Genomic DNA, 24,280 nt, shown 5'->3' with positions numbered 1-24,280 from the left:
TTATATGCAATTGACAAGTATTCATACTCCCCGCTAAAAGTTTATATTATTATATTGTAATTAGGTGCATGATTACCGGTTCTTATATCGTCAGACTTCCATGGTATGGATATGCAATAACAACAGGTGAACAAGTGTTCACCTGTTGTAATAGCATCTACGCTTTCAACCGACTTTAAAAAAGGAAAGCTACTCAATTCGCTGTGTTTGTGTTCGTTAATTCTATTTGTTATTATTAAAAAACTATTGAATAGGAGAAACCGATTTTGATGACTTTTTTATTTGAAAGGTCTCCCGTGTGGTGCATTTATTAATTATTCTGGTTTTGTCAATGTGATGGGGGCTTAGATTTTTTGTTAAAAATGTTGCAAATATGTGTGACCATTATTCTTGAGTATTTGTGATTGCATTACCTGCTTATATATCTTAGTTTAATTATTAATAACATATAGCTGTAGATTTTGTTTGAACGCGTTAATCTCACAAACTACTTGACCGATTTCAAAAATTTTTTAACCATTGAATGTGTACATGATTCTTGAGTGCTATAGACTACATATTTACCACAAGCAAAGACGGAATAGACCACTAGTTGAAAAAATAAATTTCTTACAAGGAACAAATTTTACAGTAAACCAGTTTTTTTATATTAAAGCGAGCAGCTGAGCTTGTGGTTCGCCTGATGGTGAGCGATCACCTGATACTTATGTAAGTACAGTTTCTAATCTATATCTGCATCAAATTGCATCTAAATCCGTTCATCTGTTGTGGCATGACTGGCTACAAACATATATTATAGAGTTACAAGATTTTTAAATGTACTTAAGGATAGTATTTGGTTTAAATTATCTACACTGGTTTATAAAGAGAAAGATTTTTTTTATGTTTTTTTGTAATGGATAAACTCAAAACCAATGCACCGATTTCAAAAATTCTTTCACCATAAGAACGCTGCAACTTCACTCCGTGACATAGGCTATATATGTATCTACAAAACCGGGGCGAACAGCTAGTTAAAAATACATTGATATCCTTATGATTGTAACAGATTGAGCAAGCAATCAATACTTTCACTCGGGGTTCCCCAGTAACGAATATACGCGGATACAGACAAACCTGTTTCGTCTCAACTAAAGTCGAGAGCATTGCGTTATAACCGGGCCAAATTACTTTGTTTCCTAAATGCGTTCACAAACATCTGAATTTTAATGTTTTATCTCTGATAATATTGACGTGAATCCTACTAATATTATAAATGCGAAAGTTTGTAAGGATGTGTGTGTGTTTGTTGCTCTTTCACGCAAAAACTACAGAACCGATTGCAATGAATTTGGTACGAAGACAGCTGGACAACTGGAATGACATATAGGCAACCGTTTATCCCGTTATTCCTACGGGATAAGGACTTAAGCGGGTGAAACCGCGGGGCGCAGCTAGTATTACTCTATCTGTCTGTCTCTTCTTTACGCCTTATCCAATGAACCGATATGGATGAAAGTTAATAAGATAATTTTAGACCTAAAAAAGGTCAATAAAATAAGTTTTATCTTCGAGAACCTTGGGGGTTTTACTTTGACTACGCGAGCGAAACCACAGGCGGAAAACTAGTTAGAACTTGTTAATATTCCTTTATGAATATTTTTACTCTTTTAACATATAATAACCGTATAATGTATAAAACAATGCAACATTATGGTATATAATTAATTTGAGAGTAACAGTAGTCTTCTTCATTGTATGCATATAAGTTAAAAATTTAAAGCTTCAACTTTAACTTTTAAGTATAGATAAATCTACAAAATATTGCTTACACTCTTGGTACGTTTTGCGGACTCGTCCCGTTATGATTAGCGAAGTGTGCGATTAATTATAACTGTACTATTAAACCGTTTAATTCATACAATGTTCAATAGAAGATTCAATGAACGTCAAAAATAAGCTGGAAATAATTTCTCCTGAAGTTAAGTGTCACACGGATGCGCGAGCGCGTTGAAGTCTTTTCTATAAACTTTTATTTTTGTCAAATCGAAAGTGTTAAAAGCGAAACTTTCAAAAATTCGCTTTAATATTTCGAATCAATTTTCCTAATCATTTCAATTATGCATTAGTACGTACATTTATTTTGTTTTAAATAGGAAAACGTAGTACAATCTGATTCATATAACTATGTCGAACGCGGAAGCCACGTGCCTAATTGAAACATATATCAGACACAATTGAGTTTTCCATTAATTACACCCACAAAACTAGTTAGCCTTGCCTCATCTTGTTTTTGCAGGAATCGAACCCGGGACCTCAGCTAATTACTCTTCAATCACACTTGCACTGCAGTGGTTTTGAAACCAGTGTACACGTAACGCAAGATGGAGGCTTATACAACATCCTCTCGTTACGTGGCGAGTGCCATTGATGATACGATACTGTCAAGGATCATTACGTTATAAAGTAATATTGATATTTCTTTTTCCTTACCAGCTTTTCCCGCGGCTTCGCACGCGTTAATTCGGAGTAGTAATAGATATTATTATACATATAAAGCCGCAGGATCTCACTAAACGATACATATAACTCCAGTAATTAAATACACTTCAATAAACATCGCTCATTAAAATCAATCTTTTATCAAATAGTTAGAGGTCGACCAGTCATCACAGCCCATAAAATCAGCCGAAAACCTTTAACTGGTAACAACGAGTGTCGCTTAAAAATAACTCAGACAGATTTTTTTATAGAGGCACTTTAAATTCCACTCAACGGTCACCCATCATAACACTAACTACGCATTTATCAGCTTAACCCAAAGATTAACTTTATAATTCAGTACGGTCATAAGTAATAACGATAATTTACTTTTGATGTTATAACTGTACTCTAAAGATGAACATACATACAAATTAAAATGACATGAGCTTTATTTATTTAATCACGGCTGTCTCTTTCCCGTTTATGGTATTTCCCATGTGAAAGAAAAAACATAATAATTAAATGATTTTACAACTATGACGCTCCTATATAACAAAGCAAGCTATAGTGACGAAGAATTTTCTCATAACATAACTCTGTAATAGATCATCCTCTGATATAAAGATAACGTTATATTGAGAACTCAATATTAAAACCATCAGGTGTGTTGAATTGTTACAACAGAAATATGAACGTGTTCGAAACAAGGATAAACATTTATAATAAATTGAGTATTACACCCGTTAAGTCTTAATTCTAAGTTTGAATTGCAATCCGCTAAAACGCTAATGTTGCGCGAGCGCACCGCACGCACACAGACGCGAGCCTCGTTCACTGCACACGCAAGGCCGATGTTGTTTGCAAAACAATTGCAATCATATCAATGTATTTGTTCTATCTATTTAATATAGACTTATAGTCTGCGATTACAGATAACAAAATATTTTATATTGGTAATAGATCGTCTATTATAGCATCTAACTTTTTATATACATTAATATATTTAATGTATAACTATCGTTTATATTATAAAAAATAGCATGTATAATTTCAAACGCTAAATAAACAAGTCCAAATGGATTTAAAAAATTATCAATTGACGATTAGCATTGTTGTAATTAATTGTTGGATATATTTTCAAATATTTATCTCAAAGTGTCCAACAATTTTCTAGACTAATACGTACATCATAGACAAGAGGGCAGTTAGCACTTCTTTTAATATATAATCTGTGACACTCAATTGAGCAGATTCTCTCAATGGTAGAATAGCAGTAATTGTTCAAACTCAAACTCAAACATTTATTCACTCAAGTAGACTTCTTATAGAAGCACTTTTGATTCGTCATATTACACAGTAATAACATTTACCACCGGTTCGGAAGGCAGTTTCTACAGAGAAGAGCCGGCAAGAAACTGCAGATGCTCTTTCAAAATAATATCAATTTTACATTCCAATTAATGCATAGTCATTAACAATTACTACTATTCTACCATTTATAAATTATTTTTTAAATTAATACCAGTGGCCCGGAACTGCGTGATAAGAAAAAACGAAATGTAAGCAAGAGTAAATGTCACATAAGCAGTTAACTTTGACACGCATCAACTCTTGATTGTCAGTCTAATGAGCGACATAATGGTATATAATAATGATTTTCCAGAATTATCTTAATAGCCTGAATAAAAACTAATAACGTTGCGATGCACGCGGAAGTGTTTTTGTTGACTATATTAATAACTTGCATAGAATCTTCTCTGTTGGTGATTAAATAAAATAATATTTTAATCACAAATGGGTCATAAATAAAATCGAACTTATGAATCGAATTGTTTGTCTTTTTATGTTTAGCGGGCAATTGAGCTGGTGGTTTGCCGGATGGTAAGCGACCACCACTGCCCATTAACATTCGCAGAGGTAAAGTGCCTCTGCGAATGCGCTACATGCTTTAAGGGTAAGGGAGGGATAATAAAGGATGACTGGAAAGCAGGAATAGACCTGGAAGGGTGAGGAAAAGGAAACGGCCTCCGGTCATGATAAAAACCTGAAAATGTAACACATTTACGTGTGCGATGGTATAATTCTCACTGTACAAGAACTTAAACAAAATATCAACTATTGGGATAAGGATAAAACAAAATATATAAACTTTCGTACCCATTTGATTATGTTTCGGTGTTTAGATTTTGTTCTGTGATTATATATGGACGAAATACAAAATAATTCTTGAGGGATTCCTATTGCTATTAATAAATAGCTCATATATTAATAACTGATAAAACATGTCATAAGTAAATACAGTTAATAACGTTAATTTGTTTGCAAAATATTATAAGAATATATGTATTCACGCATATTAATTGTTTAAATAAACTTTATGTTCTTTGGAGGTTTAAAAATATCTTTGTATCTTTACTTATCCTTTAACACTTTGATAACCCACAAAACCCCCTCAAGGTTTATTAAATTAGTGTTACTATACTAAATAATGACCAGAGGTGGCTCAGTGGTGAGAACCTCGGACTTCAAAATCGGTAAGTCGGGGTTCGAGACCGGGCGAGCGTGCAAATTGATTTTTCAATTTATCTGCACATGTGGATAACATCACCACTACTTAAAACGGTGAATGTGGTGGATGATGGCCTGAACCCTCATAGGAGGCCTGTGTCCCAGCAGTGGAAACATGTATGGACTGATGATGATGATGATGATACTAAATAATAAATATAATACTATGATAAATTACCACGAAACGAAAACAAATTAATGTCTCTTGGGTGAGTTCGCCAATTTCATTTCATTATATTTTGTAGTGTGTTTAGTGTGTTGCCAGCATATTTATTAAACACCCAGTTTATTCCTTTATCGGACCTTTGTCCTTTCTCAGATGTTTATTTATAAAAATACAAAAATTATAACACGCTCAAATACGCACTGCTGGTTTCAATGACAATTTATGATCCTAGCATTGACATTTAACACTGGCTTTATTGTAAGAATAAATAAAACTGATACGCGCATGTAACTTGCTATTATTTAATATTAAAATATGATACATGTAGATATTTCTGTAGGATAAATATTCTGTTAAAGATCGAAATGTGATACATTTTATCCGTACCCTCAGGGCGTAGCGTGGCATCTTAAAACATTACGATGATAGGTACGTATGGTCCCTTTATTTTTGTGGAGTATATACTTAAGTGTACAGGTACATGGGGATGATAACATAGGATCGGTACAGTATCTCTACAAAGGCAAACTGCTATATGTTATATAGCATTGTCTGCAAATAAAATAAATAGGATACCCAACTGAGAAATGTGCTAACTTCAAAACATTATGTTGTCTAGTTATGACTATAGTTAATACATAATAAATACTTTGTGTTATAAATATATTGTTACTCCAGGAGCAAATCTTTAAATTAGTCATACAAACTAATGAAAATGAACAATAATTTATAGACAACCGCGATTCAATTATTTACTGTATCAAGGACAATTAATTAGATCTTCAATCTATAAACAATTACACAAATGTAGTAATCAAGATAATGAACTTGCATCGACTCAGCATAATACCTAGCCTTTATAAATATTTACAATGTTAATGTACAGGAAAATATCTTTTATGGTATTGACATGCAGTCGATCTGCCATCGTGTTTCGCTTGATTTAATTTATTTGCAAATAATTTAGCGAACACGGGGCATTTGGAAATATTTAATGTTTGTATTCAGAATTTGTTTGCAGATTATAAACCGTATGGCAACAGAAGAATTGAGAATTTTTGGAAGAAATTAACACAAAGCGATACTTCATTTTATTGATTTTTAAAATATATCTTTTTAACACTTTATATTGATAGCAAAGAAACAATTTCAAACAAATTGTATAACGTTAACAGTTTTTAAGAAAAGTCATGTTTCATGATGTGTAGAAATGACTCATACCTGATAATTATAAAAAGATACGTTAAATAAAAAGCTTCGTATTATATTTCATGCAAATATAATTAAGTACTGTTGATTTTTTTTCTTTTCAGTGGATATAAATGGACAATATTTAAAATGATGGAGTTTAGTTTTACTTCATTAATAAAACACATAGTGACAACTCAATTTATGGATTGTTAGAGCGATTATTTAATTTAACGAATATAATCATTTTTCAATCTAAAATGTAAATTGTCAATATATTTTTAACCGACGCGAGTTGAGAGTTAATTATAAAAAATACCGGTTTGTGAACGAGATACGCTAATTAAAGTGAAAAAAAAAATACGCATGGAGACATACTAGTTCAAATATACCTATGGGAATTACGACCTCCGTTTACCTAAAACCAAGGGCAATAACTCTATTGTTTGAATTATGAGAAATAGCTTAAAAATAATTATTTACATGTGCAAATGATTTATCTTGTGTTTTTGAGGACTCGTGAATTTTGATGTTAATTAATTACAGTTAAAAATAACAGTTGGAGATGGCAATTTTTTAAATTAAACAAGATATATTTGAAGTTACTACCCAACTTGGCTTTTTTTAATCAAATTGTGGTTATCTATTATAATATGCACATTTTCCAGTTATAAGATATTATCAAAGTAGATTTATTTTTGTTTGACATTTGAGTGGTTCTTATTACGTTACTAAAATATACAAAAGTATATTTTTTTTACAATATAAATAAGGATTAGCTAATACTATAATATTTAAAGACGAAGTTTCATATATTTACCATATTTTTCACAATAAATTTAAGATATCTATATAACTTTTAGATTAAAAACTGTTGTAAATTAAATATTCTATTCTTTAATCATTTACAAATGACTGACCTGATTAACAACTTTAAATTTGATCTCCGCCTTAGCTCAGTTAGTTATTTTATAATTATATAAGGCACCATTTATATACTTAATTGAGTCATTCATCCGAAAGAAGTGTGTCCACCTTGACACGACATAGTCACACAGAACCGTGATAAAATCATATAAAAGACATATTTAAAGGCATGCTACAGCAAACAAAATATAAATACTACTGCTTAAGGAGTTAAAGACTTTTTAACAAATTATTGATTACCACTAGTACTAGTAGTATTACTAGCTAAACCGGCTAGCGCTGTTGTGTCTTACTCTTATCATTTAGGGGTATGATAAATAGACGTTCGCCGATTCTCAGATCTACCCAGTATGAATAGAAAACTTCATGAGAATGAGTCCAGCTGTTTCGGAGGAGTATGGTAACATTGTAATACGAGAATTTTATATATATAGAGATTTACGCCGATTTTTCGAAGAAGTGACGTTACAGCGAGCGTGGTTACGGTTGACTATATATATATATATATAGTCAACCGTAACCACGCTAGATAGATAACATCTCTTGACTGTGTTGAGATGTTATATATAAACCGACGGTGATCCTACTATTTCTTTAACATAAATTCAAGTATTTTACAATAAACTGGTCTCCTCTTTTAAATGGGGTTTTGAAGAAAAATTCCAAGAGTTTAAAGCTAAGATTAAGGAGATAACAAGTATACAGTTAATTGATCCTGAAGCAAAAAACTGCAATTGAGATTATGCTTAGCAGATAAATATTGTAAAATAGTAGTTTTTAGCACAACACGAGCAAAACCATAGTAAAAAGATAATTTTATAATTGTGTCCCATTCTCTAAATTAAAGTAAAAAGTAAGACGAAATACTGTGTACATTCTGTGGAAAGTTATTTTTATATTTTTTAACAACATAATGCTCCTAAGTACATTATGATAACATCATACCAATATTAAAATATCAATCAATGACAGTTATCTAATTGAATTCTATAATTGTTCGTCGGTTGCACAACAACCCCTAAACCTATATTGGTGGGATTTAATGCAAATGTATTGTGTCACACAATTAAGTATGCGTGAAACGGAACATGTCAAAATGCGACTCACTCTTGACCATGACCAGTTTACAAACGGACAGACGAAACGGCTGGTTCTATCACTTTATAAGTGAATGGTGTTAGGTAATCGGTCTATATAAAGTATCATATTTCATAAGATTCTTAAGTTATGATAGTTAGCTCTGCGGAACTTGCTCGGCTAAAGCTTTAATATAATGTATATACAATATATATTTTAACCCAGTTTTGTCGGTATACAATCTTTGATAGGAAATAAATAACCGGATTAAAATAGGATTTGTTTATACATATTTAGAAATAATTAAGAAGTTCAGAGAAAAAAAAAATTAAATATACTTTTTTTTCTGACAGAATTTAAAGAAAAGAGAACAACATAAATAAATATTTTAACTTATCTTAAGCGAAAGCCTCATATATATGTATTGAAACGTATGTTACGTACCGCTCTACCACAAAGACATATAGAGCCGAGCATAAAGCCTTAATTAACAGTAATTAAAAAACCTTGATCGCCAAGTTTCCTTTTGCCCTGAGATAAAATTACACTTACGTTATAAGCATCGCGATTGTCGTGTCATACACTCACACACACACACAACACAATTTATCACACGTACACTCAAACTTTCTAATTATTCGATTGCAAACGTGCGTCCCGTATCGCGGTCGGCAGCTGACTGCCCGCCACTTGGTGCCTTGGTGCGTCCGAACCTGTATTTTCGATGCTGTCTCTACTGTAGAGCTGACGCAAGCTGTTTCGGCAACTCTTGGGGTTTTTATTGCTACAATCGTATGACACACTCTAACGAGTTTAGTGGAATCTCGAGTAATAGTTGAAGACTTGTAGAGCCTTAGTGGTAGAGTTTAGATATAGAGTTATAACATGTATAGGAGAGCACTTGCTTACAAAAGGAGAGATTTCTTGAACAGACTTTTGGAGAAAGCTCTCATTGTTTAAAGGTGACTGTGCAAAAGTAGATTCATAATTAACATGGGAAGTTGAAACGTTGGTTTTGCAAAATATCCGATTGTATTTTTTTTGATTGATTTTGTAGTATCATGTTCAAATATAGTGTTTTTTAGAAACAAAATGGCCTGACACTTATGTTAGAGACGATCAGATTTAATAGCTTATAAAACAGGGCAATAAAGCCGTTGGATGCCGTTAAATTTTTTCTTAAAATTGTTATAGTCAACTACATTTTACCCATCACGTGGCCTTGACGTTTAAATTCCTATAACTCAGGTCTGTAGTTTATTATAATTAAAATATAAATATTTAAACTATCTGCTGAAAATTGAATTCATAGATACATAGAATGGAATTCAGGCAAAAGACTCTTAAGGAAGGCTTTACCAAGTCAACCAGTTTTCGCCTTGTTGCCGACGAAATCCTGTTGTAAATTTGTTCCGCGGTATATAATTTTTCCACGACTTAAGTACATTAACTTAAGAATATATTTCATTAGATCGAGTTTGCTTCCGGTATGGTTTACGGTCACATGCACTAATGGTACTCGCAATTAATGATAGCACATTAACATGTTTAATTTGTTTATTTTTCCTGTCCGCTAGGTAATTATTTCGTTCATTATTATATTAATTTTTATAGAAATCATGTACAAAAATTATCGAGAAGCTAGAATAACAACGCATAAGTAAGTGCGAATGCATACTTTGAATTTCATTAGCCAGGTTTGTCTCGCGACCACGAGATTTTTGAAAATAGCAAAATTAAAATCATTTTATTTGCCACAAATTTTTAAAAGATATATTGAAATAACAGTGGACCCCGCAGTAGTCTGGGCTATCTCACGATGTTTAATAATTTTATTTCCCTTGTCTATAATACTCTGGTACTACCAGAAGAATAATACCCGGTCCATTAAAAGGCTAAAAGGCTAGTACAGATTTAATATTTATATTATTGTAGTATTGAAAAAAGATCATAAGTACTTGTACACTTCATGAAACGATGCTAACTCAAAAGTGAGTCGCTTCGTTTCATCAAAATTAGTTTAGTAGTTAAGACGTTAATGGTGTCAATAAACAAAACAATGATTCATAATTTCACGTAATTTCACAATACAAGTATGAATTATGAATTAAATGTATGCGTAGATAACAAATGTATGAAATAAAACTGAATTTATTTTAATCCTATTAATACAACGTACGGAAGCCCGTTTCCTTTTCCTCACCCTTCCTAGTTCATTCCTTCTTTCCAGCCGTCAATCCTTTCCTTATCCTTTTCGCCATAAAAATGAGCAGCACATTCGCAGGCTCTACCTCTGCGAATGTTCATGGGCGGTGGTGATCAATTACCATCAGGCGAACCTGCTCAATAGCGCGCTATGACGTAAAAAAACTCCCTACAGTAACAGATGTTTTCGTAACGCATTTATAGTGCAGTATGCGATCCCTTTTGTTAAAATGAAGTTCTTATACTAAATCTCATCTATAATATTCAAATGTCAGCACATATCTGATTATTGATAGTTTAAAGTTGTAAATTTATGTTGTTGATAAAAATATTGTCATTCATTCACGTACAAGATTGTACTGGCAAAAGATACGAACTTATCAAACTGCGTGTGTTTTATATTTTTCTTTATAATTATACCTGGGTAGGTACATCGACCGCATAATCTTAAGGCTTCTATTTTAATAATGCGTTCATCAAAAACCGCCTTACAAGATCATAAATATCTATAAATATGCTGTTCACGCATTTTGAAATACTATCCATTGCTGCTTTGCCCCTATAGGTCATAACATGATGTTATATAGTTTACAGACCTTATTATTTAATGAACTATCCAACACAGAAACACTTTAAATTCCAAGCAGTAAACTGAGATTAATAAACCAAGCAAATAAACTCTTTAGCTTGTAATATAAATACAAATAAAGACATCATTTAAAATTCATTCGTTCATTTAAAATTGTCACTTCCCTCGAGTCTCCAACGATATAGGCTGTCGGAGATAATTTTCCACGATATTACCTCTCGCTATGGTATATAATATTGTGAACGAAAACATGTAAATCACGGTGCGAAGTCCGCAGCCATTCGAGACTTGACTGGCCTACAAGGACACACAACTAAATAACACAACTAGAATAACTTGAACGTATGAAATAACTAGTTATTCGCCCACGGTTTACTCGCGCTGTTAAAGAAAATTCACATAGGAATGAATGAGATGCTTCAGTGCGGTAAATAGTAACCTACATCACTCTATCCGTCTAACTATCTTCAGATAAAAAGCATATTATAATCGCTCTGTCACGACGTGAAGAAAGACGAACGTACACACTTTCGTATTCGCAATATTGTAAGAATTTAAAAATACACAGAAACTGGACACCTAAAGGTTCAAAGCCTCTGTTTAAAATTCATTAAGCCGAAGATGGTTATAGAACTAGTTTTGTATAAAAAATGACAATATTTCTGGTTTTTATTTCAATCTGTTATTAGTTTAACCACATCTAGCCATTCATCTTATGTATTTATCCCTCGCTAACAAAGAGCTTGGTATTGTACCGACTTCATATAATAATCAATTTTAATCTTTGAAATGCTATGGGATCGACAACTATTCGCGGAAAACCCCGGGTCTGTTCACCCGCTCCTTCGACTTCGCGATGTCGCGTTCGGAAATCTAGTTGTATTATAGGAAAAATTACTACTTCGTCTCGATTCACGAAGAGTTTGTCTTTCAACTGAATATTATATGTCTATGTGATATGACAATTCCATAAATTTCTAACTAAAACTTCCTACAAGCCTTCCTTCCAGATAAGTCGACGACGGTCAAGCATTTAACAAAACAACGTCAGCATATTCCATGTTTTTAAATTTCATGGATCTGGATATCCCGATATTACCGAGATATCTAATAACATCGTTATTTTGCGCCAAACCTGTTCTTTGACGTATAACCTGCGTCATACGGCCAACAAGCTTGTATAATCATATTATAAGACATTTTTCGCTTTATTTTGTAGAACTTTGACGTCCCAGGCACAGTGATAGCTAATTTGTGACGTGCGTCATGGAAACTATTATTAATCTGTGGTCATGGGTTCATTTAACCGTAAAGGCTCGATTAAGCAGATGTAAAATCTAGGATCTGCTTGTCACTGCTGTTCAAACAAAGACTAAGTTTATTAAAAATGTACCCCTAATCGTTGATATGGGGGAAGCAAATTTATGCCCGAGGATTTGACCAGAGCACAGCCGATTATAAAATATTGTGAAACAATATATATTTATAGGATGCGACAGGACAAAGCGAGTCAAGAACACTTACGTACTTCCTGGTCTAAATGCTATTGATATTTAAAGAATTTTGACCATAAAGATCAATGTTGAAAATGGTCTGACATTTTTGCACAATCAAAAAGATAACTTGCGATTTCCGTCTTCTGTTTCGGATTTTTATTTGTACCATTATCTGCGTTCAATGGGGCAGAAACTCAAAATACTATTATTATTATTTTATCTGTTCAAGTATAGTATAATGTTATCTGTGGTACAGATAAAATTTCTCGTCACACCCTAATATTTAGTAAGTCAGCGATTTCCCCAATTAGCTTGATTTTTAACCCCCAACGCAAATCAATAGGTGTTGTTAGTTTGACATTGATGTTAGTATGTGGGTGTGTTTGTCTGAGCTGTAAATTTTAATCTTAAGTATTTTATACTAGCTGCGCCCCGCGGTTTCAGCCGCGTAAGTCTGTATCCCGTTAGAATATTGGGATAAAAAGTTGCCTATGTGATACCAAATTTCGTTGCAATCGGTTCAGTAGTTTTTGCGTGAAAAATAAAAAAATTAAGGAAGTCAACGAACTCTCTGTTAATATATGTAGGTATATAAAAAACAACGGTTAACAACCGCAGTTTGTGATACATATTCTTGACCACATTATAAAGAAACAAGAGTTTTCGGAACAGCTTATGTAACAGTTGATATATATCAGTTTGAATGAAATCTTGCAAATGACACGTAATCTCAAGAAAGCGTAAAACATTCGGGCTTACCATAATAACTTGTGTAGTAAAAAGTGTATAAATTACATATTTTTTGGTAATTCAGACTTCCCGTTAAGTAAAACTAGGGATTTCATAAGTTAAATAGAATAAAATAAAATCAAAATTAAAGGAAAACTTAAAAAAGAGATTTAACCAGATTTGATCCTGTTCCCGTGGGATTTCCGGGATAAAACTATCTTGTCTTATCATAGTAAAAATAAAATTTATCATATATTTAATTAAACATATATTCATACCATAGTTTAAAAATTTGACTGCCGATTACTTTAAATCGTCTTTCTTTGTTTAGTTTTCCAACAGGTCTTAAAAAATTAATTTCATGCTATAAATATACTAAAGTTCAACTTAATGTAACAGCGCCATCTATTTTTCAACCAAGCGAAACTAGCATGAGATTCAATAAAAACAGTGATTTTTAGAAATTTCCTATGTTACGGCATGTTTCACGAATTCACTCATTTTGTGTGGCTTTTTTAAGGAACTTTGATAATTGTATGGCTTATTTAATATACTAACATATAATATGGCAATTTATCCTGGGCGAAGCCGGGGCGACTGGCTCATAGCATTGTTCAGTGCCTTATTTGTTGTTAGGATAGTATTTTTATTATTACATTACATGTATTATGATAATTACGATATCTCAGGATACAGAATCCAAAATGAAACTCTGATATGACATTCAAGAAAATCCTTTCATTGACGTTTCGTTTTTACAAAATATTGTAATGAATTTTTTCCCCCGTCACACGGAAGATTTCTTAAGTCAATGCCTTGACTCAGAGGGCAGAGTCCAATGAAAACAAGTTATTTGACAGCCTCTGAGGCTTCTCAATGAGGAAACATCAAAAATTATTTGGAGAAGGCTATTTGAAATTGGAAATAATAAATCTTACTTGCGAAGAGAGTGGAAACATTTTTCTTTGATTTATTTATCAATTTATAAAATATATTGTCATCATTTTTCACTTGTCTTGTATCTCTTGACCTCTTGTAATATATATACGACATATGTAATATCAAAACATGATTTTGTTTTATATAAGTTTTGATATTTGATACTAGTTGATACCACATTGCACGCCTGTGTGATTTAATCGTAAATTTAAAAAAAATGGTTGCCTGTAAAGTCGGTTTTACGGGCGAAGATTTTACGTGACAACGTCTTTTTCTCGGTAGAATATTTATTGATATGAATATTATTAAATTGCACAATAGGAACAAGGAATTGAATGAAAATAAGAATTGCACAAATTTTAACTATAGAAAATATTATTTGTTTACTAAAAAGACAGAGACAGAGACACAAGCACGCGCCGATTCAATGCGCCTAATTCTCTAGTGCTGCGCGCGCGGCGGACCGATCATAGTTCGGTGACTCATCGTAACGTTACCGGGCGTTACACTTTTTCATGAGTGCCTCCGAGCCGCAACCTAATTTAAGACGTTGTCACGTCAAAATTGCCGTTGCTTCTGGTGTGGAAAATGCCTAATCTAAGAACTCTTCTTTTTGTAAATGTATACCGAAACCACATTGTGAAGTTATGCTGTTGTGTTTTATGTTATATATTGTGTGTGGGAGTCGAGGACGCTCCGGTTCGAATTGGGTCTTTTCGCATCGTGGAAGCTACCACACCCTCAATGGAAATTAATGTTTATCCTTTCCCACTTTAAAGCAGGCAAGGATGGATCTCACTCTGCAACTGGGCGCGGTGGTGATCGCTTACCACCAAGCAAATATAATACAATTTACAAAAGGATATCATCTACTGTATAGATTAGAACTTATAGGTTATATAACATTTGTATTCCAGTACTTACGTTTAATATTCACTACCCCAAAGGTTCTGTTTCATATTATAAGAAAAGGAAATAGAAAAATGAATTAAATACTCATTCTAAATCGCAAGTGAAACGCGGTTCATATTTATAGAGGATTTTATGTCAAAACTTTAAGAAAAACTTAACCACCCAATTATACCTTACACGTCGCAAATATTATACATAATTTCCGACATACGTACAACATATGGGTATTTAATCGTAGAGGAAATAAAAGGTGAATGGACAGGTCAAGTGTGTCGAAAGCAGGCTTGGCATTTATATATATGGCATTATTGCAGGATCCAAATTATGACGATCACTAGATACGAGTATGTCGTACCTGTATCTATTAAAAAGTGTCAATTCATCTTTAAAATAGGCCTTGATCACGACCTAAGCACGGAACCAAAGAGATTATATATATCATGTTTAAAGTCTTCGTTATAACCACACACGCACACACACCTCACGACAAAACAATTCTAATATATGTTGGACTTTGAATCTTATACCTTTAAACGAGCAATTCTTGTATATATATATATATAATTGGAATCTCGGAATCGGCTCCAACGATTTTCATGAAATTTAGTATATAGGGGGCTTCGGGGACGATAAATCGATCTAGCTAGGAATTTTTTTTAGAAAATGTCATATTCGTGTTTTTTTTCTCCTGACATCTATTGGTGAATAATAATACTATTTTGATTCGTAGATAGCTGGACAACTGAAATAATGTCATATTCGTTTTTTATTCGTGTTTTTTTTCCTGACATCTATTGGTGAATAATAATACTATTTTGCTTCGTAGATAGCTGGACAACTGAAATAACACATAGGCACTTTTTATACCGATATTCCTACGGGATACGGTTACGCAGCACGCTTACGCGGTTTCAACCGCGGGTCACAGCTAGTATAGGCTAAAGTAAGTATTATATTTTATAATATTGTAACGATTATATTTCCTTACGATAAATAAATAACGATAATCCTACTTCCGACTAATATTCTAAATGCGAAAGTTTGTAAGGATGTGTGTATGTTTCTTACTCTTTCACACAAAAATTACTCAACCGATTGCAATGAAATTTGGTACGTAGGACAACTGTAATAACACATAGGTAACTTTTTATCCCGACATTAGATACAGACTTACGCGGATGAAACCGCGGGGCGCAGCTAGTATACTCATAAAGGCGATAACTTAACGTAGTCTCTAATAACATTTTTTGAATATTTATCTCAACTAAATTCATGATTTACAAATTATTTTGTTTTATAACGATTGTTATGGCGACATAGGAAACCTTTCATATTTATGTAAATATCTGTATTAATTATTTGCTCTGTATTTTCTTATTCATGTTGTGTACTGTGCTTTTAAAAAAAAAATAATTTTAATTTTGTACAGCGCCATCTATGAACCAATGTGAAAATGAAATAGCAACACAACACAACAAATTGACAGGCAAATATCATCGATTAAAGAATAGATGGCGCTGATTTTAGTCATCATAACTTCCGATAGATGGCGCTTTTTTAAATTGTAAAGGTTATATTGGACCACAGAATAATAAATATCTCGATACAAATAGTATGAATAGAAAAGAAATGCAACAAGACAGCCTACGTGTTAGGTTGAAAGTCGCGTGTTCGGCACACAATTAAGTGGGTTGGTGATGGGTGTGTGCCTGCACGCGAAAGTAGCTCTTACGTCATAGAATAGCACATGAAGATCAACATCTCATAACACCTTGCATCATACCAAATATCAATAATGGTCCTTCATAATTATTAATTACCTATAACCTTCTTTCGTCTCTTGAACGTGTGATCTCATGAATCAATTTAACATATAAACAATTAACATAACGATAACTACAAATAGTCTTTGGAATGTAATTGCCAGGCTGTCTTACTTGACTTGCATGATATTCTGTTAAATGTGCCAATGTTGAAATTGCCTCAAGTTCATACAATACATAAAATTGACAGTCTTAAATAATCTAATGTCTCACCCTGTCGTCCAGCTAAACATTTGCCGCAATCTATCCGCTCGTACATGATTCGGTGCTGCCATATCTGAAAGGATAAAAATATAATTAAGTTCCCGGTTTAATTAACATATAATCTTGTATCAGACTGAAAATATGAGGTTGTTAGGTCAGAGATCTTGTGTGGGAATGAGAGAATTGAGAAACTATTAGTATACTGAAGTATACTTTATAAGAATTATATTTATCATCATCAGCCCATATATGTTCTCACTTCTGTGATAAGGGCCTCCTATCAGATTTGCTGGTCGAGTGCGGGTTGGCAAATGTCACATGTCATCAAACTTTTAATTCCCGAACCGGCCGGTTTCCTCGTGATGTTTTCCTTCACCCTTTCGAACAGTATTGACGTAATCCACATGCGCAGATAAATTAAAAAAAATCTATTTATATCCTGCACGCTCGCCTGGTCTCAAACCCCGACTAATGGATTTTGAAATCCGAGTTCTTCAACACTGAGCCATCACTGCATAAGAATAAAATTATCTGTGGCTAAAGTAGGAACGTAATATGAATTTAAATATACAATAGAAACAACAAAATATTATAAATTTTATAATCCAAAATAATTTGAAACAAATATACTGACAGAATAGACAAAAAGCTACTGCCTGTTAATATAGTTTTACGAGATTTGCTCTGTAATCAGGGTTTTTTTTTTTATTGCCTTAAATATCGTTCTGCTTGGCTGATTTAATCTGTGGCTTAGCTTAATATATCAAAATATTGTGTGATTACATCGCTAGTCGTCTGAATTTTCCGTATTTTTCGAGCGGCCAACCGAGTTGGAGTTTCGTCTGATGGTAAGCGATCACCACCGCCCGAAAACATTTTTTTTTTTTTTTAATGTCACAGTCGGCAATGAAGCTGGTGGGACGCCTGATGGTAAGCGCTACCACCGCCCATGAACATTTGGAGAGGCATAAGGTCCATTGCAGACCTTACGCTTCAACAAATGGATTACTGACTTTTTGGGGAGGGATTAAGAAAGGATTGGCGATAGGAATAAAGGAAAGGACTGGGAAGGGTAAGGAAAAGGATATGGGCCTACGGCTCCCCCACTCACCGAACGAAACACAGCAGAATGCTATTTCACGCCGGTCTTCTGTGGGGTTGTGGTACTTCCCCGGTGCGAGCTGGCCCAATTTGTGCCGAAGCGTGCTCGACTACCACATACATTTGGCTCTACAAATTCTTCGCCCGCTTTTTAGAAGTCAAAATCGAATAAATAATAGGTGGAAGAGATAAGGACGATTAACGATATAAGAATGGACTGGGAATGGTGAGCAATCTATGGGGCATTAAGTTTCACAGACGTATATACGAATAACTCTCTGGTTTCAACAAGCCTAAAATTAAAGCATCTTATCTTATATGTTACTTTTAATTACCACATCAATAACACATATCATGTTACAAACGCTTATGAATATAATTGAGCTAAATTATATTTTTTAATTATTTAACCGGAAAACACCGTAATACATATTATATTATTTTCTGACTAACAACAAATAAATACAAACAAATAATATGTAATATTATTTCTTGTTGTTAGTTACATAGTTTCCACCTTTCATACATATCAACTTATAACTGACTTCAAACAAAGAAGGTTTTCAATTCGATGTATGTATGCAATAATTATGAATTATGTTATGTCAGAAGTCGTCTGCAACAGCTCTAAACACGTGTGCTAAATATCACAAGTATAGATATATTTGTCTACGCATAACATGAAACCTGTAAAGGGGATTACTACGTCTTATTCACGTGGTTTTAAACGGCAGGTTTAATTTTGTATAGTTCTTAGCAACAAAGGATCTGAACTAAAACAGTGTGACGCCGGGGCGAACGCCTACTACAATAAATACTAGTAGCATTCATTATGCAACCCCACATAAATCTAAATTTATCGCCTGCTTAAAACCCTTTCATTAGACATAATTAACACCTTACTATTGAATGAGGAAAAACCTTACGACAATGGAATAAGGTCATCTTTGTTTAGAAAACACATTTTTTGCATTCACAGCACGAGTATCAAATGGTCTTATTATGCGCACTGTGTTGTGGCGCATTGTTTTCATCTACCTTTTTGCGAATATCTAGTAATCCTACTAATACTATAAACTAGCTGCGCTCCGCGGTCTCACCCGCGTAAGTTCGTATCCCGTAGGAATATCGGTACAAGAAGTTGCCTATATGTTATTCCAGTTGTCCAGCTATCTACGTACCAAATTTTATTGCAATCGGTTCAGTTGTTTTTGAGTGAAAGAGCAACAAACACACACACATCCTTACAAACTTTCGCATTTATTATATTAGTAGGATAGGATGAGAATGATTGTAAGAATGTATAGATGATTGTTTCTCTTTCACGCGAAATCCACTGACCGGATTTTGATGTAGTGCTGATGTGAGCAGCATACGCATCAGAATAACACATGATACAGATATACTTGCTTATACCCGCGAGTTCGTCCACAAGTTAAACAGAACGTAAGTAATGCTTTTTATCTACTTCGCAACTACACAGCTTTCGAATTGTTTCAAGTAGAAAATCAAGTAATGATATTTCCATTTACAGACGAAGCCATATGTAAAAAAAGGAAGTTAAAACATATGAGTAATTTGTTTGTGTCAGAAAATTATGGCCGCTGGACCAGTTTTCGATTTACGAGACCTCGTCAAAATTAACTCCATGAGGTCAAGTTAAGGCAAACCACTACCCAACAGTCATCTGCTTGTATAGGGTTGTCATTACTGAGTTTACGTAACGTTATAATGTCGATAAGACTTCCTTCGATAATGTTTCTTCACTGTTTTTTAAAGTAAGAAGAAGTAGCCGAATGCTAGCTAATTTGTAATTACTAATCATAGATTAAAGAAACTATTTCAATTTCATCAATTCATCAATAACTTATTTAAATTTTGCTATTTTATATCCTATAAAATAATTAGGGTACGTCCATTCTTAATGTCTATATAATAATTAGTTATAATTTAGATTTTACGCGACTATTGACTTCTTTATAATATAAGACCACTCTCGCTGTAATAGTCGCCAGTTAATACAATGAATAAATCATATATAAAATCCATTGAATAGTTTTCGATTTATCCTTAAACATTACTCAAGTGTCACTTTATATTAAGAAAAAACTTTGACGATAATGTAAATGCTTAATACAATGTTTGCATGCTATATATGTCCTGGCGAAACCTGAGATAATATTAGCTTAGTATTGATACTGTTACATCCTGTATAACGTGTTTGTGCAAATTAAGAATTATGAATTATACATACATAAATAAATTTAATTTATAATTACAATACAGTCCTTCTTATGAGAAAAACATTGTATATATTGTATAATATACCTATAGTAAAAGTCATAAGGTGATAAGTAATTATGAAAAATCAATCGGCATATTAGCAATTAAATCATGTTATGGCATTTTCATACTTTAAGTAATAACACTATTCATTAACAAAAAGCAATTGTTTTGTAAAAGAAACTGTGTTTGCACTGAAAAGGAATTCAAGAACTTTAGTATGTTAAGAAATTAAAGACTTTAACGGATTTTTAATAATTATTTAACCCGACGTTTCGAACTCTTTACGGCGAGCGTGGTCTTTCTAAATTCTATTTCTAAATGTATAATACTCGCGTAAAACAAAACACAAGTGAAGAAAAAACTTCAGTATGGTTTTACTTTGTGAATACGCAATAATAATATCATAACACTAATTGTATTAAAATGTTGCTTGTGACAGCCCTACTAAACCACTAGCGGGTTCCCCAGCTCCATCCAGGTCGTCACGAGGTAAAATAAAAATGTGTGTTAACATAATCTCAGCAATCTAATCATATACCGATAAAAAAATACAAAACTATAGGTAAGTTTTTATTTTATTTTATATTATGTTACAAACCGACCACCAAATCTTTCTTCTAGACATATTGTGACATTACACGTGACACGAAACATAATGATTGTATTCACATGAAATATTTAAACGCGATCAACATGTTGCATTAAATTAAAAAGTTTCACTTTTGACAACCCTATTTAAATTAAATATTCTTATTTAATGTGCGTGTATAGAGTATACCAAATGAATGATAATTAAGAGGTAAGAGGAATGTTTTTGCCCTTTTAGCTGAATCATGCAAGGTTGCTTCATGTGTGTTATTTATTTATGATTTATATATGCACCGTTTCGAAATTTTCACAACTTGATTTTTAAAAAGAGACTTTATATTTCTAGTTAAAACTAACCAATAAACGTATATGTTAAAAAAATATTAAAAAAAGAAAAATTCTATGACAACATTGACTATGTCAGACCCATAGTATACATCTTAATTAAGAGTAATCTACTGATATCCAGGGCTTTATACATAGTAAATATGAGTCATGTACGCTTACTAGACTTTAGTAGTACCACAGATAACATCATACTATACTAGTAGTAGTACAGATTATTAGACTACGGACGTGTTATTTAGTAATCTGTGACTGTGTTAGTAGGTACCTACCATATATAAAAAAACGAACCAAATTTAATTCTATAACCGCTATAATTTGAAACCCTTTATTGTTTTTAGGGTTCCGCACTCAAGGGTATAATATTACAAAGACTGCTGTCTGTTAGGCTAGGCTGATTATGAATTATATTTATGAACCGTAATTATTTTCAGAGATGATGTATTTCTGATGAGTTATAACATCATACATAAAAAACAAGGTTAAGCATCGGTTGGATCGGTCGTAGAGGTCAGTTGCTCTTCAGATTATTTATACGGAACCCTTAGTGTCACGAGTTCGACTCGCACTTGATCTATTTTTGATAACCTCGAATGTGTTAGTTCAGAGAGCCTACAGTATTTTAATGATTAACATAACTTAATAAATAAGATGATAAAATCTTTGGAATGACGCCAATTGCTTAAGAAAAACTGGACAGTTGGCTTTGTAATATGACTATTCAAAAGGAAAACCAGTTATATCAGAAATATATCATTTTATTTTGAAAATTAAGGATAAATTGTGTACGAAAATTAGCACAGTTTCAAAATGTATATGTCTCGTCTAGTATTATTTTATCTGTAGTCTAGGTATAGTCTTTTTTACATAATGAATTCAGAATTTAATATGGCATGCATATAACGTAAGCTGAATAATAACTGGTTATGTAGCATATAACTGCGGATTAAAAATTATTGCAATCTAAGAAAAAATAGAGAGCACTGAGAAACTGCATTCAACCTGTTCGTCAGGTTTCCGATTTGCATACTGAAGCGATAGACTTATATAAATAGTGCTGAAGTCTGAACGGGAAATCGTAGTTTTGATATGTATTTGGACTTCCGGGCATACAGGACATTCCTAGTGTTCTGTGGCGGATGATTCATGAATTATTAATCGCCTTTATTTCTAAATCTCACGCCTGTATTAATAGGTTTTTGGATTAGGTGTTTTATTGACCAAGTGCGGGTTGGCAGATGTCACATGTCGTCGAATTTTTGATTCTCAGACATGCCGATTTCCTCACGATGTTTTCCTTCACCGCTACGAGCAGTTATGATGTCCACATGTGCAGAGAAATTGAAAAATCTATTTATTTTCTACACGCTCGCCTGGTCTCGAAAACCCCCACTTATCGATTTTGAAGTCTCAGGTTCTCCCCACTGAGCCACCACTGCATTTCTGTTCATCATCATCATCAGCCCATATATATGTTCCCACTGCTGGGACACAGGCCTCCTATGAGGGGTTCTGGATATGTTATGTTTAATTAAAAAGACAATTATGTATAAAATTTGTCTAAAAATAATAAAAAGATTATCAGTATTTTTATAAGCAAGTGTAGTTAAACTACTTATCATTGTAAACTTATTTATAAGTTAAGAGCGAGAACTGTAACAAGATTGACGCCAATGTGTTTTCAAGATGGCAACACTACCATATACAATGTTAGAATATAGGCATATGTTTTATCAAGATATTATGAGCAACACACTTGCCTTTCTGCATGGCAAAGATTGCATTACCCGCGTTGCGGTTAGACGACCTCCGGTATGCAGACGACTTGCGCATATCTTATGAGGTGGAAACAACTAACAGGTAAGATTATTTTCCACGTCTGCTACACTTAAACATTACTCATAATGCTTTCATGTGCACAAAGAAGTTAAAGCGAAGTATTATACACCTAATTGATCGGGTTGCCAGTACTATATACACGTAATTGATCGTGATACCCTCCTTAAAATCCGAAAGTAACCCTGCACTAAGAGGTAGCTAAGCTAAAAACATTATATTGTGCAGTGGCGAAGCGCGAATTTTTTGCCTTTGTTGCCCGCTGTCCATCCGTCCGTCTGTCATCAGGCTATGTATTGTATTTTTAATAGTTTCCTGTTAATAAATTGACGGTTGCTGCCTCCCTCTTTCGTATATCACGTGGTTCTGGGGCGCATCCCTAAAGTAGCCTCTGTATGGATAATTCTATGCTGAAATAAAATGTCATTTTCTTTTAGCTGCCTTTTTTCCAGGTTACAACTCAACATGTGTTCACATGTCAATTGCCCTCTGTCGCAAACTCACAGTAAGAATGAATTCAACTTACTAGTAGTACACAGATAAAGTAATTTTCCACAGCCTACGAATTATCTATAAAACATCTTATGTCAGGCAGTACCTAATGTCAACATTTCCCAATATTTTGGGTAAGCAGCACGGAATGTCCCAGTTAACAGTGGCCGGTTATATGATGTAACTATCGCATAATAACATGCCTTTCACTGCGTTTTTAGCTCGTGTCATTTGTACAGTTTGATTTATTTATGAATATTATGGCGGGAGCGTGCGTAGGGAGTTGACCAATCGCATTGCTGGCATAACGACCAATCAGGACGCGTGATTGGCGGTTACGGATGTT

The 24,280-nt window shown here is 33.3% G+C and overlaps 1 protein-coding gene across 2 annotated transcripts in view; it reads right to left on the bottom strand.

Annotated features, from left to right (window-relative positions):
- LOC119837959 (ABC transporter G family member 23) overlaps positions 1-24,280 on the bottom strand; it is a 78,920-nt gene that overhangs the window by 44,670 nt on the left and 9,970 nt on the right. Inside the window, exon 2 of one of the 2 annotated variants that reach the window (XM_038363754.1) lies at positions 17,296-17,359. In XM_038363754.1, the coding sequence (XP_038219682.1) occupies positions 17,296-17,357 (62 nt within the window). In that variant the 5' untranslated portion in view covers positions 17,358-17,359. Of the gene's footprint in view, positions 1-8,941; positions 9,093-17,295; positions 17,360-24,280 lie in introns of those variants that run through there. The other variant, XM_038363755.1, reaches the window with a different exon arrangement.

The sequence above is a fragment of the Zerene cesonia genome, chromosome 29, assembly GCF_012273895.1.
Source record: "Zerene cesonia ecotype Mississippi chromosome 29, Zerene_cesonia_1.1, whole genome shotgun sequence".
NCBI lineage: Eukaryota > Metazoa > Arthropoda > Insecta > Lepidoptera > Pieridae > Zerene > Zerene cesonia.
Note: the sequence above shows the minus strand (reverse complement) of the source record. Positions and strands in the feature narration are given on the sequence as shown.